Genomic DNA, 16,999 nt, shown 5'->3' with positions numbered 1-16,999 from the left:
AAAATATAAAAATTAGCCAGGTGTGGTTGGACGTGCCTGTAGTACCAGCTACTGTGGACTCTGAGGTGGGAGGATCACCTGAGCCCAGGAGGTTGTGGCTGCAGTGAGATGTAATTCCAGCACTGCACTTCAGCCTGGGTGACAAGACCCTGTCGTAAAAAAAAAAAAAAAAGGAAAAAGTTACTGAGATGTGAATTTTGTGAACTGGCCATTATCAGTGCTCTGTGACAGATAATTTTTTAATAGAGAAGAGCATATATACAATTTACATTGCAATTAATGAGAGATACTATAGAATATAAGAAAATAGAAGCAGTGAGCACAGCATCCTTTGAGAAGTATTTCAATATAAAAACATTTGAAAAGGTATCTTTATAAGGTGAATTCAAGGGTTCATTGAAGTCAAATAAAGTTTTTTAGGCTGAAGAGAAGAAACATCTGTATTTGCTGTGAAGAAAGAGCCAGTAGAGAATTTTGAAGATGACAAAGTGAAAAATAATTGATGGAACAAAATTTTTGAGATGTGAAAGGTGATAGAATTTATAGCACAGGCCCGGGCATGGTGGCTCAAGCCTGTAATCCCAGCACTTTGGGAGGCCGAGGCGAGTGGATCACGAGGACAAGAGGTCGAGACCAACCTGGTCAACATGGTGAAAGCCCGTCTCTACTAAAAATACAAAAAATTAGCTGGGCATAATGGTGCGTGCCTGTAATCATAGCTACTCAGGAGGCTGAGGCAGGAGAACTGCCTGAACCCAGGAGGCGGAGGTTGTGGTGAGCCGAGATCGCGCCATTGCACTCCAGCCTGGGTAACAAGAGCGCAACTTCGTCTCAAAAAAAGAAAAGAATTTATAGCACAAAGGCTGAAACTAATCTGAAATGAAAATGAAATACTGCTTCTTTAAAACTAGTGAAACTATAAGAATACATGAATGTTTAGTGAGATTTGGAGATGATGATTGATAATTGTTTTGTTGTACATTAGTAGTCTTCGAGGGTGAAGTGAAGGGGAAATTAGAGATGAAAGTGGCCAAGCCTGTAATCCCAGCACTTTGGGAGGCCGAGGCGGGTGGATCACGAGGTCAACAGATCGAGACCATCCTGGTCAACATGGTGAAACCCCGTCTCTACTAAAAATTACAAAAAATTAGCTGGGCGTGGTGGCGCGTGCCTGTAATCCCAGCTACCCAAGAGGCTGAGGCAGGAGAATTGCCTGAACCCAGGGGGCGGAGGTTGCGGTGAGCCGAGATCGCGCCATTGCACTCCAGCCTGGGTAACAAGAGCAAAACTCCGTCTCAAAAAAAGAAAGAAAGTGGCGTTGGAAATGTGGGACTAGCTGCCATTCGAGGATTTCAGCAGAAAATAAAGAATAAGTAAAATAATGATTGACTCAGCTAAATTTAAAACATGATATGTGTCAGCCAGGAGACTGAAAATTATAGATTGTTTTATTCTACAACATCTGAGAATGAAAGAAATGAAGAATTATTTACAGAGGGATCAGGGTTAGTTAGATCAGCACTAAGAGCTGAACAAGCTGTTAAACAGCATTACTTTCAAGAAAATCAGTTGGAAGAAGTGTATTACAATAATGGTAAATGGAGAACTTTGAGAGGTTATCCAGGGTTGAGGGTATGAATGTCAATTAAGGTAGAAGATTAAGGAGGGGAAATATTCCTGAATTTTAGGAGAAGCACAGCTGAAATGGCTGGTCCTGGTAAAAAGGAAGTAGATTAAATCAGACAACTAATTCATTAAATATGGAAAAGTACGAGATAATAGAATATAAAATTTTGGTTAGGGAGTGAAATTTATAGATCTCTTTTAAAAAATTCTAAGTAGTAAATTTATTCTATTGGAGTGTAAAATACTGAGGCAGGAAGGAAACCCATGACTTCCACTTCTTTTATTAGCAGTGGATCTTGTAATAAATAGAATGGATTTTTAAATATCTTATTCAAGTTTCACCTTGAATCCTACTTTTTGAGGTTCAAATTCCACATTGATGTATTTGCACACCAGTATTTCGAGGAAAATTATTAAAAGTAATGGCAAAAACCGCAATTACTTTTGCACCAATAATAATAAATTAGGAGTATGGATTTTGAACTTGAGTCTAATACCTTAAATGGAGGTATTTATTTTATTTTATATAAAACTGATCATGGAGTCCTTACGCTATCAAATGTTTCACCACTTTTCCTTTCTAACAATGTGGAGAAGTAAATAAGTTTTGTTAACTGCTCATGTTACTTATATAAATATTTTTAAAGGTACAATGTTTGTCTTGAGTCAATAATTCAGGCTTGAATGAAAATATGTGAATATAAATATGTTCTGTGATATTATTAGAGAGCTCGTTAAACTATAGTTAGCAAAAGTCATTATCAGCAATACAGAATTTTCAATCTCCTTACAAATACTATCATTTGGCTAAGCGTAGAATGTTTTGCTAAATGGCTTGCCGCTTTTATGTGAGTGCCTTATGAGCCTGTTTTTAAAAAGTACTGATCAATAGAGATGAATACATCTGAAACAATCAGTCAAATATACACAAATTATTTGTCTGAGTGCATGTGATTGTTGGGAAAGAGGGACATTATTGAAAGCTATTTGATGCTACCATGGGCCATTCTTATAGATAAATGAAACATTGTAAACATTTGGCAACTATTTAATAAATTGTAAATATCCAGAACTTTCACATTGTTGTAGTGGGAAAAGTCCATTGCATTTTGGAGAAAAATTGAAACTCTCCAAGTAGGTCTTTTCTGCCTAAAGTTTTCTTTCCACTTCACTGAGAAGTAGTTTTAACCATTTGCATTAAGAATATTCATACATTCCCAAAGGTTGGACACCTCTACAAACATAAAATAAATAAATAAATAATTTATTTAAGTTGGCAGAGAAAATAATACGTATTTGTTGTGTACAACTTGATGTTTTGAAATATATATACATTTTGAAACAGTTAAATCTAGCTAATTAACATATGCATTACCCTACATAGTTATTTTTGCGGTGAGAACACTTATTCACTCTCAGCATTTTTCAAGAATACAATATAATGTCATTAACTGTAACCATTATGCCATACAAAAATAAATTATTTTATAATGTTTATAAATACGTTTAAAATAAAAATGTACTCTTGTTGGAGGAAGGAAAAACTGGTTTTAATTTGAATAAACAAAACAAAACAAAATGTTGAAAATACCATTGGGAATACATTTTACATGTTAAGAAGATTCTTCTTTTATTACCAGTGGTCAGAAGGAGACTTACTGGTTAATCCTAATGTAATTATTCCAAAGAATGTGTTTATCTGCTCCTATCCATAGACAGGCATGGGCTGTGTTAGTGTAATAAAATTAAGAGTTGATGAACTTATAATCTAATCAGTAACTCAGAAACAACTCTAGTTTCCTGGAATCTCTCCCACTCATATCTAGGGATAATTAAAAAAAAAAAAAAGACCTATTAAAAAGCACACATAGAATAAAAATAGTCACTTAAATTTAACCCAAGTATTGAGTCCTCAGTTCTCTTAGTTACATGTAAAAAAAAGACAAACTAAGAATAATGATACACATTTATTGAGTTTTAATTTTTTCAGATTTGGGAATCTATTATGCCAAAGAATAAACCACATTTGTCTAGATCTTTACAAGTTACAAAACACTTGGCATCCATTATTTCTCTGAGTTTATGTGGCTAGCCTATGGTCACTCTGGGAAGTATAAAAACATTATACTGGATGAAGATATTAATAAATCAATTTCTAACTCAGATGGTTTAAAAACACATTCTGTTCTAGTATTAAATTGTATTCTCCTCATTCTGCTCTGTGGTTAAACCTATTTAGTTTATTCTGTTGTGTAAGTTTTATTTTACCAATTATTTTGTACCAAGCCTTTAGATAGCGTCAAAATCATTATAAGTCTCCTACTACGTACCTTCCAAAATGTCTATTTGTTGAATAAGTGAAACCATTTGAAAAGTTTGAAAATGTTAGCTATAATAAATATACTACATTTGAAAATAGTTTTTGATCTCTAGACTCCATCCCTATTCATGTTTCTAAAAGCCAGATTGGTGGAATAGTATTTTCAAACAGTAAAGCTCAGATGACATCATTAAAATAATAATAGTATGGTGCTTACAATGTAGCACAAAGAAAAATTAGAAATAAAATATTTTAAAACGAAAAAAAAATCTATGATAAATTTTCCATGGTATTCTTCGAAATTACTAGCTGAAAGTGAAAAATTGTAGAATAAATGTTAATTATTTATAGCACAGGGTGTTTTGAATATGAAGAAGAAGGAAGGCTAGTTGTTTCCCTATACTTTCCATGGTGTTTTAAATCTAAACAACCCATGTGATGAAAATTTGCCAAAACACAAAGGAAACTGATGCAGCAAAATCAACTCAGACTGAAATTTGACACAATAAGCATGAAGAGAAGAGAAAAGAAAAATGGAAACATGGCCCGTATTGAGTTTACAATTAAATAATAGGTATTATTTTGAATAAAATACCATTGAATGAAACATTGATAAAACTTTCAAAATGAATTTAGATAAAAATGAGAATATTCATTAGAGTTTGTTTTTTTTTTTAATGTGCTCTTTCTGGAATATCTTTGCAAGTGAATTTTTTAAAAAGCATATGACATGATTGTCTTGATTGCAGTTATCTATTGTGCTCAGCAAGGTATGAATCATCACCAGTGTTTTCTAAAAGCCTACTTTTTGCTAAAATAAAACACAGATTTGGCATCTGTTCCATGATTTTACTGAAGGTCTAAAAAGTGTAATAAAAAGGCATCTGTCTGTGAGATGATCCTTTAATTGTAAAGTAGCACTTTGATAGCTCTTCAGACTCAGTGAAATCTTGTGTTCGATGATACCAAATGGTTACAATTGCTTTACAGTACATGTTAAATTTGGAAAGTTGCTGTTATGCTGAAAGCTTCTAGAAATTCATTAGATGAAGATCAACATACAGAAAAAAAGTCTGTCAAAAGTGGTTTTAGATTTCTTATTTTTGTAAATGTAGTTATTGACTTGGTTTGGTCACTACTAAGTTTAAACTGATTAGCCCCATGTGACATACACTCATTGTGAAACTTAAAACTTATCCAGATCACACTGATGAATGAGAGCACCATTTCAATGATGGGAAAATTAAATAGATTTCACTGGTGAGGAGATTTGAGGTGGGAGAGTGGAAAGCTTTGGTTTCGTTCAACTGAACACTTTTCTAATGTCTTAATGAGGTCACCTTGAATATAAAAATTATAGTTTTGAGAATTTGAATTCAGTCCAAAAATATGAGAATGAAGTAGAGTTATATGACTGTTAGGAATTTGATAACTATATTATCATATATAGTATTCAGATGAAATCCAGAATGGAAACTTAGTCAATTGTTTGTAATATAATTGAAATATAAACAACTTAAGAGAATTTAATTTATTTTGTATAAATAAAATGTGACAAAGGGGTTTAGGGCACATACTGTTAGAACCAAATAAATCCAAATATTTTACTTAGTAATGATGAAACTAAATGTATAAAATTGTAATCACGTTGGGAAAGTAAAACATATAAGAGTCCCACTAATTATTCTTTTATACTTCTGGTACAAATGTTGCTCTTTCTTCTTGATTTAACCACCACTTAAGTCTATACATAATTTATATAATTTATTTTTCATTTGATAGCATTGCATACAATAAGTTGGGTCTCAGTCAATGGCTCTGTGGAGTTGTGAAATTTACTAATTCTGGAAGCCCATCTTTATCAGTAGTCTGTTGATTTTCAGTTCCAAATTAAAAAAAAGAATCTTCCTTTTGTCCATGTTCCATTAACCCTTTTTGATTCAATTTTCAATAATCTATTTTTAGTCATCTATACGTATTCTTTTTAAACATTTTTATTTTCTTAATCGACAACATTGCATGCTTCTATTGTGTACAACATGGTATGTTAAAGTACAAATACACTGTAGAATGGTTAAATCTTGCTAATTAACAAATGTATTACTTCACAGTTATCATTTTTGTGATAAATGCACATAACACCCACTCTCTTTACATTTTTCAAGAATACACTATATCATAATTAACTATAGTCACCTTGCTGTACAATAGATCTCTTGAAATTTATTCCTCCTATTTAACTGTGATTTTTTTAAAATCTTTAAGCAACAACTCCATTTCCCCTTGTTCGCCCCAACCACCCTAGCCCCTAGAAACCACCACTCTTCCTTGTTGTTTTCCATTACAACTGAATCTCCAGTTGACTGGCTGCTCTGATATGCTTATCTCAAGAGTAATTGCTTTTAGCATGTTTAATAGTTTTTATCTTAATCTAAATTGTGATATTAGCCCTTTCATTTTTTTTGGTTTTCCATTTGCAATTTTACAAAATAAGAGAATATATAAAAAACAGACATTTGGTATATTAAAAACACACATCTATTGAAATGTTATTTAAATATGGGGATTTTGAATGCATTTTATCACCATTCTTATTCCATTGATCTTAGTATAAGAGGAATATAAAAATGCATTTGTAGGAATGCTTGTCTTTCTCTTTCACCTTTCATTTGCTTTTCCTATGTCCATATTACTTTCAGTCTGATCAGAAACTAACAGAATTCTCTGATGTGTTAGGAAGCATATATTTCCTGGTGTCGTAAGCACATAACCCACATCTTTCTAAGTCACCGACATCTGGATGGTTATTGACAAGTGCTGTGGGCCTGTGTGCAGGCACAGAACCTGTGTAAGGGGCAAGAGCTGGGAATCCCACAGTTGGCGTCTGAAACACTCTTGCTACTGAGAGCAAATTAGACACAATGAAGGAATACTTAAATAAATTTAAGAATTTAATGCATTTTATATTATTAAGTATTTAAGTGTTTAAATACTTGAAATATGAGGAAATTTGTTATGTGAAGTATGCACAATTCTGAAATAAAATGAAGTCCTTTTATGTATAATCAAAATCAGGGAGAACGTACAACTTACTATAATTCAATCAGAATTAAGCACTTATTTTGTATTCTTCTTTATAGAGGTCATTATTTTATTTCAAAACCATATTTGTGTTTCAGTGACAACTGCATGTAAAATGTTTATTCTTCATATAAAATATTTTATGCTTTATAGAAAAAAATCTGCATACAGGTTATTTTTATTTTTTCAATTAATTGAACATTATTGAATTTAGAGTCAAAGTAAAACACTGTGTTGAGTTTTGAGGAAAGGAAAAATATAAAAGAGACATAAATACTGACCTGAATGAATATATAATTGCACCAAAAGGATTTAGATAGAGTATTTTTCAAGCATACAAGTAATGTCACAGGCAGTATTAAGGAGCCTAAGTAATAGTATCAATATAATTTAAAGTACCTTATCATTACTCTCTAAATAACTTGACTAATTGATTTTAACAACACAAGTAAATTACTAACATCAACTTCAGCATCAAACAACTCAACATATTTCTGTTTAAACAAAATAATGTAACTCCTTATGACTTTTAATTAAAGGATTGCTTTCAGTATTAAAAGGCTGACATTCAGAAAATAATTAGAATGTAATAAAGTAAATATATCTGATTTTTCTTTTATTAATAGTAAATCATATTATTGACAGAGAAATTAGCTGATAAATATTTACCTCTTTGCTAACGAAAAAACATGTAATAAAACACTAAACAGAAAAATTATTAAATATTGATAAAGTGCTAGTAAATCTGCTTAAGTTTCCAAATACATTTTCATAATAAATTTCCCACATGATAATACACTCAAAATTAAAGTTTGAGAAAAGTAAATGTATCCCAGTTAAAAAAAAGTCAGGTTTTTGAGAGCAAAAGGGAAAAGAAATTACCTAATAGGAGCAGCTTTACAGTTCTTGCATCTCGCTCAGCATCCTCCTGAAGCTTTTTCTCCAGTTCTTTCGATCTTTTGGCTGACTCCTTGCTCTCTGAACTAATTCCACTTCCCATCTTGTGGTAGTAGATACGTGTCGGTTTATTTGTTCCAACTTCAAATGCTGAGCACAGCTGTGGTTTGGACATAGGATGCAAGAGCAATGCTCTCCTGAAGTACCCAGCAGTCCATTCCCTAGGGCTCTAAGATTCTGCTTTGACTAAGAAGATGCTTTCTCATCTGTCAGCTGATCAAGTGGTAAAACCATACCACCCTCATGGAGGCTAAAGAGGAAATTCATTATGCTTGCAAATTAAACGACTGATTTGGGCACATCTTTGAAAATATGCTTATCTGCCTTAAAGAATAGTATAAAATAATGTAGAAAGTTGTCAGATTCTATACACTAGAGATGATCTACAATAAGCAATTCAAATAGAATGTTTCTCATTACAGGGGAATTTTTATTACTGTGATTAAAAGTTATTACTAATCAGTGATGCTTGCATCCCATTTTCAGATATTTGGATCTTTGATTTATTTATAGTCAGTCCTATATCACAATCAGAATATATACATTAAGTTATCCAACTTTTATGGTCTCCTATGCTTAGATTATTATTTAAGGCTACTGAGCATCTATTAGCATCTGTCAGTGAACAAAAAATATTGTTTTCAACAAGGGATACAAATACATATAGTTTTTATATCTGTACATAATATATTGCTACAAATAAAGAATTCAACGCAATTTTCTTAAATTATTGATTTTAGTCTCATAGGATCCATCTCTATAAACTGAGCTTTTACCGCCTGTGAGAAAGTCAATCCATAAACACTAATTGAGGGCCCACTTGGTGTAGACACTGAACTGTGTTCAATTTAGGCAGCACATTAACTCTTTAGGGCCATTAAGCAATAGCCGCTGTGCTGGAGGGACTTTTATTGATTTTGTACCAAGGGAATAAAAACCAATGTTCTTTGAAACAGCAGGTAATTTGATTTTTCCTACAAACTAAAAACAGTAATTACACCCAAATATGTTCCATATCCTTCAGCTACTCCAAAAGATACCATGTACTTCTTGTAAATATTCAGGATTGAGGGCAGAGATGATGCAGCACAATTTTTTATTTACATGAAGCATAAAGCACTTGGTAGGTAGTCAATCAATATTTTCCTTATAAATCGAGTTGGATGCCTGTGGCAGCAGATAAGTCTTTCAATGTGCATTTTGGGATTTGTGAATGTGTTTAACCAGAAAATGCTCGAATACAGTCCATCCATCCACCTGTCAGTGCCGCTCTTCTTGTGGGATCATGTGCAAAGTTTGAACAGGTGGGTTTTTACATATTCATACAATAAGAAAATAGGCTGTCAGATTAAATACATATTCCTGCTTTGTTTACTTTTGCCACATTAAAAATATTAGGCTGAAGATATATAAACATAGTCAAAACTTCCTGAGTTCCATTCCTCCAAAGCCATATTATGATAGTATGAAGATGTGCAATGGTAGGTAGACAAGGATTTGTGCAAATGATGTGGTGTTGCTTTTACAATGCAAAGAGCCTGTCCCAAAGGAAGGAGATTTCTACTGCCTACTGCTCACCTGTGAACACAAAGTCCAAGCTGAAAGCAATGTTTAGCACATTTAATCTCCTTTTGCCTATTGCTTTTATAAAGAATTTGAATATAATAATAAACAGAATTCTTGCATGTTCCATAGCAGCAATGAACTGACAGGCTACATCATATAATTTGCATTCAAGTATAAATATACCTCATAGCTTTTTGGCAGAGATATACCCTGGTTTTAAGAACATATGTGTTTTACTAAGGCTTCCTCATTGGATCACTAACTAAAACTGGCCAACTCTTTCAGGAGTAGAAGTATATATTTTCTGCACTGTATAAAACGATGAAATTCTACTTTTCTGTTGTAACCAGTAATGTTCATCAACTTTATGAAATTGTCATGTTATATTTTTCATCAGTGATTAAAGTATTCTTGACATGAAATTCTAGTTATGTCTGTGTTACAGAGAGGGAGAGCTAGAGAGAAAAAGACTCCTTTCTCAGACTTCTCCCCTGGATGCCTGGGACACAGCATCATTAATGAGTTGGGCTTAATACAGCTGTTAGTTCATATTGCTTCACTTAGGCATATAACTTTCTATACATAAAGAAGTGAGGAAAATCAAAATAGTGAACTCCTCTGGAGTGGTGATAATATCTCTTTTTTTTGAGATGGAATTTCGCTCTTGTTACCCAGGCTGGAGTGCAATGGCGCGGTCTTGGCTCACCGCAACCTCCGCCTCCTGGGTTCAGCCAATTCTCCTGCCTCAGCCTCCTGAGTAGCTGGGATTACAAGCACATGCCACCATGCCCAGCTAATTTTTTGTATTTTTAGTAGAGACGGGGTTTCACCATGTTGACCAGGATGGTCTTGATCTCTTGACCTCGTGATCCACCCGCCTCGGCCTCCCAAAGTGCTGGGATTACAGGATTGAGCCACTGTGCCTGGCCGATAATATCTTCCTAGCTTGAATGGTCTATAGGATATATGGCACAGTACTAATCCAAAATTATTTCTTGCTAACAAATTGATAAAGGCCTGGAGTCCTTTTTTTTTCTAGTGCTTAGTGACCGTATGGTTAGGATTTTTTTTCTAAAATTTTAGAGTGACTAAAAAAAAATCAATAAAAAGCCCAATTTTAGTTTTAAATAGTATCAGGATGTACAATTGTAGCTATTAGTCCAACAGTCACACATTTGGTTCCTCAGTCTTAAAACTAATAGCAACATGCTTCTTTTCGATCATTAAACCCTGTTCCATGATGACAGAAAACTGATAAAAGAGGACAACAGAAAAAAAGAACTAAATTTCATGCTGTGACCATAAATTTTGTTTGTTCTTGGAAACAAGAAATGTGACGCTAGCCAAAACACCAACATCATGTTAGAGTTTTATGCACATATACGTACACACACACACACACACACACAAACACACATATATAAGGTTGGTACAAAAGTAATTACAAAGACTGCAATTACTTTTGCACTAACTTAATATATGTTCCAGCTATGAGAGATGATTATCCTGTATACACACACTTGCACACAAAGACACGCATGCACAAGCCCATGCACACACAGGAAGAGCAAGAGATTGTGTTGGAGTGCTGTGGTCTTTTAGAAAAATGTTTGTATAATGTTTATAAACAATGTTTAAGAACATTGCTTCTTTATTGTGTCACAGTAATATTGATTTGAGAACAAATACAGAGAGTGAACCACACTTAAGCTCCAAAAGTCACTGAAATACCACAAGCATGGACGATGAGAATAAATTTTCTCTTGCTGTTTTTGGTTAGGATCTCTGTGGAATCTTCAGAGAGGAACAGTAGCCTTTAAAAAGTTTGAGTAATCACTATTTTACATTGATGATTAAACATACAGCTTGAAGTGACATGCAGTTATTTGCTACCTGCTTTTAATAACCAGATTTCAATCCATGTTTTTGGAGATGACTCTTGCCAATATTGCCTGTGTTTCTACAGTCATCAAGCTGAATTTCTCGTGGAGATGTTACATGTGGCTCACTTCAATGAGTTGGGGATGTTACAGCTTGGGGATGTTACAGCTTAGGGATGTCTCATTGGCTCAGCTCCTGCTGGAAATTGCCAAAACAGGCTGTTATCTGTGTTACTCTTTATTTTGTTTCCAATCTTATAGGAGGTGTTGATTTCAGGCATTGTATCCTTAGGTGGTTTGAGTCATGGCTGCCTTAGCAATGCCCTTTATCCTTGTATATTCCCATGAAAGTTGAGGCAAACCATCTCTCCTTGGCTAATGGTACTCAAATGTGCACTTCAGGGAGCTCCAAGCATAGTATTTCTTCTAGAGAGTTCATGCCTTTTGGGGCTTCCTAAGAGCAATCTTTTGACTTTGAGGGAATAAAGCAAACCTCACTCTTTCAAGTTAGTACATTCAGATGGTGCAATAAGTTTACATTGCCAAATTAAACAGCTTTTATATATTAATAGGTGACATAAATGTGTATTTTTATTCATTGAAGTTGATTTCTACCTTTCCACATGTTTTTATGAATTAGGACAGAATTTTACATATGATTATTGGATGAGAGTCACAGTTGTTTCCAGGGTGCGTTTTCTTGTGTCAAATTGTCTCTTTTATGAGTTTTAAAATATTGCTCTTTAACACATTTCTGTTACTAACTCCCATAATCATATTTCTCAGCGATTTCAGCCCTGATTATTGCAGTAGCCTCTCACTTAGGTTTCTTTATTCTGGGCTCCACTCTAACCCAGTCCAATCTGTCTGATTGTGCCAGGCTAAATTACCTCAAAGGCAAGTTTAATTATTACTCTTTTCTGGCTAGAAAAAACAAATGTTTCTATATTTGCTGCTTCCTCCTGTTTTACTCCTGATGCCATGTACTCAATAATATAGTTAGCACAATCTAACTGTCCAGATGTATTTCCCAAGCACAGGCTGACCTCAAGGATATTGCAGATTCTGTCTCAGATTACCGCAATAAAGTGAATATCACAGTAAAGTGAGTCACACAAATGTTTTAGTTTCCCAGGGCACAGAGAAATTATGTTTATATTAAACTGTAGTCTATTAAGTATGCAATAGCCTTGTGTCTAAAAGGCAATATGCATACCTTAACAAAAAATACTTTATTGTTAAAAATGCTAATAATCATCTGAGCCTTTAGCAATTTATAACCTTTTATAAATCACTGTAAATATTAAAGAAATAAATGTTTACAGATAAACACAATATATTAAACATCAAGAGGTATAATTTCATTGGCCATTGAATATGGTTTTAATACTTTTTAAAATTATATTATAAGTATATTGATTACTTGGAAAACAACATAACACTGATTTTTATATAAAACCTAATGACTTCAAGAAAATAGTTACTACTTTTTGTTGTCCTTGTTCTGTAACTTCTTAGGAGTATTTATATAGTAATATATAAATAGTAATCTCTTTGTACATCTTCATCAGAGCTCGGGTGACCAGGTGCATTGTCAACTTCAGTATTTCAAAAAGAATCTTCTCTTTTGAGCAGTAAGTCTCAATACTAGTCTTAGAATATTCAATAAACCAGGCTATAAACAAATGTGCTATCATCCAAGCTTTGTTTTTCCATTTATAGAACACAGACAGAGCAGTTTCACTTTTAAGGACCCTAGGATTTTTGAAATTAGTATTGGCTTCAACTTAAAGTCACCAGATCCATTAGCCCCAAACAAGAGTGTCAGCCTGTCCGTTGAATCTCCGAAGCCAGACATTAACTTCCCTCTCTATCTTGGAAAGTCCTAGGTGGCATCTTCTTGTAATAGGACTACTTAATGACCTTGAAAATCTGTGTTTAGTGTAGCCACCTTCATCGATCTTAGCTAGATCTTCTGGAAATTTGCCACAGTTTCTATATCAGAACTTGTTTCACTTTGCACTTTTATCTTATGGAAATGGCTTCTTTTCTTAAATATCATGAACCAACCTCTACTAGCTTCTAACTTTTCTTCTGCAGCTTCCTCACCTCTTTCAGCCTTCATAGAATTGAAGAGAGTTAGAGCCTTACTCTGGATAAGGCTTTATCTTAAGGGAATGTTGTGGTCCTTTTGATCTTTTATCCATAGCTGCTCAAACTTTCTCCATATCAGCAATAAGCCTGTTTCATTTTCTTATCATTTGTGTGTTCACTGGAGTGGCACTTTTAATTTCTTTCAAGAAGTTTTCCTTTATATTCACAACTTGACTAACTGTTCCAAGAGGCCTAGCTTTCAGCTTATCATCTCCTCTTTCGAAATGCCTTCTTCACTAAGCTTAATCATTTCCAGATTTTGATTTAAAGTGAGAAACACATGAGTCTTCCTTTCACTCGAGAACCTACAGGCCATTATGAATGACCTAATTTCAACATTGCTTTGTGTCAGTGCAGAAGGAGAGGGAGAGAGAGGGGAACAGCCAGTTGGTGGAGCAGTCAGAACACACATTTATTACGTTTGTTGTCTTATATGGACACTGTTCGTGGTGCCCCAAAACCATGACTAGAGTAATATCAAACAGCACTGATCACAGAGCACCATAATAGATATAACAATAATTGTAGGTTTGAAATGTCGAGAGAGTTACCAAAATGTGATACACAGACACAAAGTAAGTACATGCTGTTGCAAAAATGGTGCTGATAGGCTTGCTCAAAGCAGGGCTGCCAAAAGCCTTTAATTGGTTAAAAAAAAAAGTCATATTTGCAAAGCACAACAAGTGAAGCACAGGAAAATGAGTTATGCCTGTACTTCTCTTTTTTTTTTCAGAGGTTACCAAATGGTAGCAGGTTGGATCTATTCCATAGATTCGTGTGTGTGTCTGTGTGTCCCACACAATGTTCAAGAAATGTGAACAGAATGGGCATGGTGGCTTATGCCTATAATCCTGGCACTTTAGGAGGCTGAGGCAGGAGGATTGCTTGAGCCCAGGAGTTTGAGATCAGCCTGGGCAACATGACCAAACCCCGTCAGTACAAAAAATTAGCTGGACATGGAGGAGTGCGCCTGTAGTCCCAGCTACTTGGGAGGCTGAAGTGGCAGGATCACTTAAGCCCTGGAGGTCGAGGCTGCAGTGAGCCAAGATCACGTCACTGTACTTTAGCCTGGGTGACAAAGACCCTGTCCAAAAAAAAGTGTGAAAAAACACCTGGGTTAACGTTGAACAAGTGAAAGATTTGACAGCATCTAGGCTCACATTTACACAGAAAACTAGTAAGAAGGAAAACAGCCAAATAAGAGCTGCTCCCTGCAGACAGTCTCGTGTTTGCAGTTTAACCTGATGCCCGCCATTGCCTAGAGAATCACCAGCACTGAGGCTGTCACTTCTCATTTGTCTTTGTGCTTTCTTTTTTTTTTTTTTAGAAAGAAAGCGAAAGAGAAAAGAGGGAGAGAGAACAGGAGTCTTGCTCTATTGCCCAGGCTGGAATGCAATCTAAAAATAGGTATTAAAAACCTCTTTTATGCTGATAATTGTGCTTAACAGCGGAAACAGGAAGGAATAAGGAAAGAAAAAAACAAACAGCCAACCAGTATTTCATTTAAGTCTGTGAAATGCTGTGCAAATGATTTGCTTCCATGTATTTGGTCACTTTCAAAATAGGTGTAATGTGATACTAAAAAAATGTATGTTCTGTGGACCTGGGGTGAAGAATTCTATAAATATTCACTGAGTTTACTTATTCCAGGTCTGAGTTCAAATCATAAATGTCCCTGATAATTTTCTATCTCATTGATCCGTCGAATATTAACAATGTGGTGTCAAAGTCTCCCGCTATTATTGTGCGGGAGTCCAAGTCTCTTTATAAGTCTTTGAAAACTTGTCTTATGTATTTGAGTACCCCTATATTGAGCGCATATATATTTATGATCATTGACTCCTATTGTTGCATTGATCTTTTTATCATTATGTAATGTCCTTCTTTGTTTCTTTTAGTCTTTGTTACTATTGTAGTCTATTTGTCAAAGACGGAAGTTACAACTCCTGTTTTTTTTTTTTGTTGTTTTTGTTTTGTTTTTTTCTCTCCATTTGATTGGTGAGTCTTCCTTCAAACTTTTGTTTTAAGTCTTCGTGTGTCCTTGCTTATGAGATGGATCTGGATACAGAGTGCCGATGTGTTTTGACTTTTTATTCACTTTGTATGTCTGTGTCTTTGATTGAGGTGTTTAATCCATTTAAATTCAGGATTAATATTGATATTTGTGAGTTTAATATTGTCATTTAATGCTGGCTGGCTATTTTGCCCATGAGTTGATATAGATTCTTCATTATGGAGATACTCTTTACCTTTTGGTAAGTTTCTGGGATGACTGATACTGGTTGTTCCTTTTTGTGTGTAGTGCTTCTTTTAGAAGCTCTTGTAAAGCAGGCCTGGTGGTGATGAAATCTCTGAGTGCTTGCTTGTTCACGAAAAATTTTATTTTTCCTTCATTTATAAAGCTTAGTCTGGCTGGATATGATATTCTGGGTTGAAAATTCTTTTCTTTGAGGATATTGAATATTGACCCCCTACTCTCTTCTAGTTTGTAGGGTTTCTGTTGAGAGATCTGCTGTAGGTCTGATAGGCTTCCCTTTCTGGGTAACCTGACCTTTCTCTCTAGCTGCCCTTAGAATTTTCTCCTTTGTTTCAACCCTGGTGAATCTAACAATTATGTGTCTTGGCGTTGCTCTACTTGAGGAATATCTTTGTGGTGTTCTCTGTATTACCTGGAGTTGAGTATTGTCCTGCCTTACTAGGTTAGGAAAGTTTTCCTGAATAATATCCTGAAGGATATTTTCCAGCTTGGATTCATTCTCTTCATGACATTGAGGTACACCTATCAAACGTAAATTAGGTCTTTTCACATAGTCCCATATTTCTTGGAGACTTTGCTCATTCCTTTTTACTTTTTCTTCTCTAATCTTGTCTTCTCATTTCATTTCATTAAGTTGGTCTTTGACTTCTGATATCCTTTCTTCTGCTTGATCAATTCAAGTGTTAAAACCTGTGCATACTTCTTGGAGTTCTCATATTGTATTCTTAAGTTCCATTAATTCACTTGTATTTCTCTTATAGTATATGCCTGTACTTCTCATAACTTATAGTATATGCCTGTACTCCTCTTATAGTATATGCCTGTACTTCTCATAACATTCTCTATAATAGGTGGGCTTTTACTCGTTCCTAACTAGGAGTCCCATTTTAGTTTTCACTCATTCTTCTTTTCCTCACTAGGAATATCTTGCTCTTCCACAGATGACTTTTTTTGCATAGTGCTCATTCACTAAGAATGAACCTATCATTATACTTCACATCTACTAATATCCATCAGCTGATCTTTTATTTTTTCTTTTCTTTTCTTTTTTAGACAGGGTCTTGCTCTGTCACCCAGGCTATAGTGCTGGCACAATCACAGCTCACTTATAGCCTTGACCTCCTAGGTTCAAGTGAACCTCCTACCCCAGCCTCCCAA

The 16,999-nt window shown here is 34.6% G+C and overlaps 1 protein-coding gene across 1 annotated transcript in view; it reads right to left on the bottom strand.

The window, feature by feature from the left end:
• The window catches only part of GNAT3 (G protein subunit alpha transducin 3), a 56,693-nt gene extending 48,538 nt beyond the window's left edge, over nt 1-8,155 (bottom strand). The window contains exon 1 of the mRNA XM_002751660.7: nt 7,910-8,155. Coding sequence (XP_002751706.1) covers nt 7,910-8,099 — 190 coding nt within the window. The 5' untranslated portion in view covers nt 8,100-8,155. The remainder of the gene's footprint in view (nt 1-7,909) is intronic.
• Nucleotides 8,156-16,999: the final 8,844 nt, after the last annotated feature.

This window comes from Callithrix jacchus, chromosome 11, assembly GCF_049354715.1.
Source record: "Callithrix jacchus isolate 240 chromosome 11, calJac240_pri, whole genome shotgun sequence".
NCBI classification, from domain to species: domain Eukaryota; kingdom Metazoa; phylum Chordata; class Mammalia; order Primates; family Cebidae; genus Callithrix; species Callithrix jacchus.
Note: the sequence above shows the minus strand (reverse complement) of the source record. Positions and strands in the feature narration are given on the sequence as shown.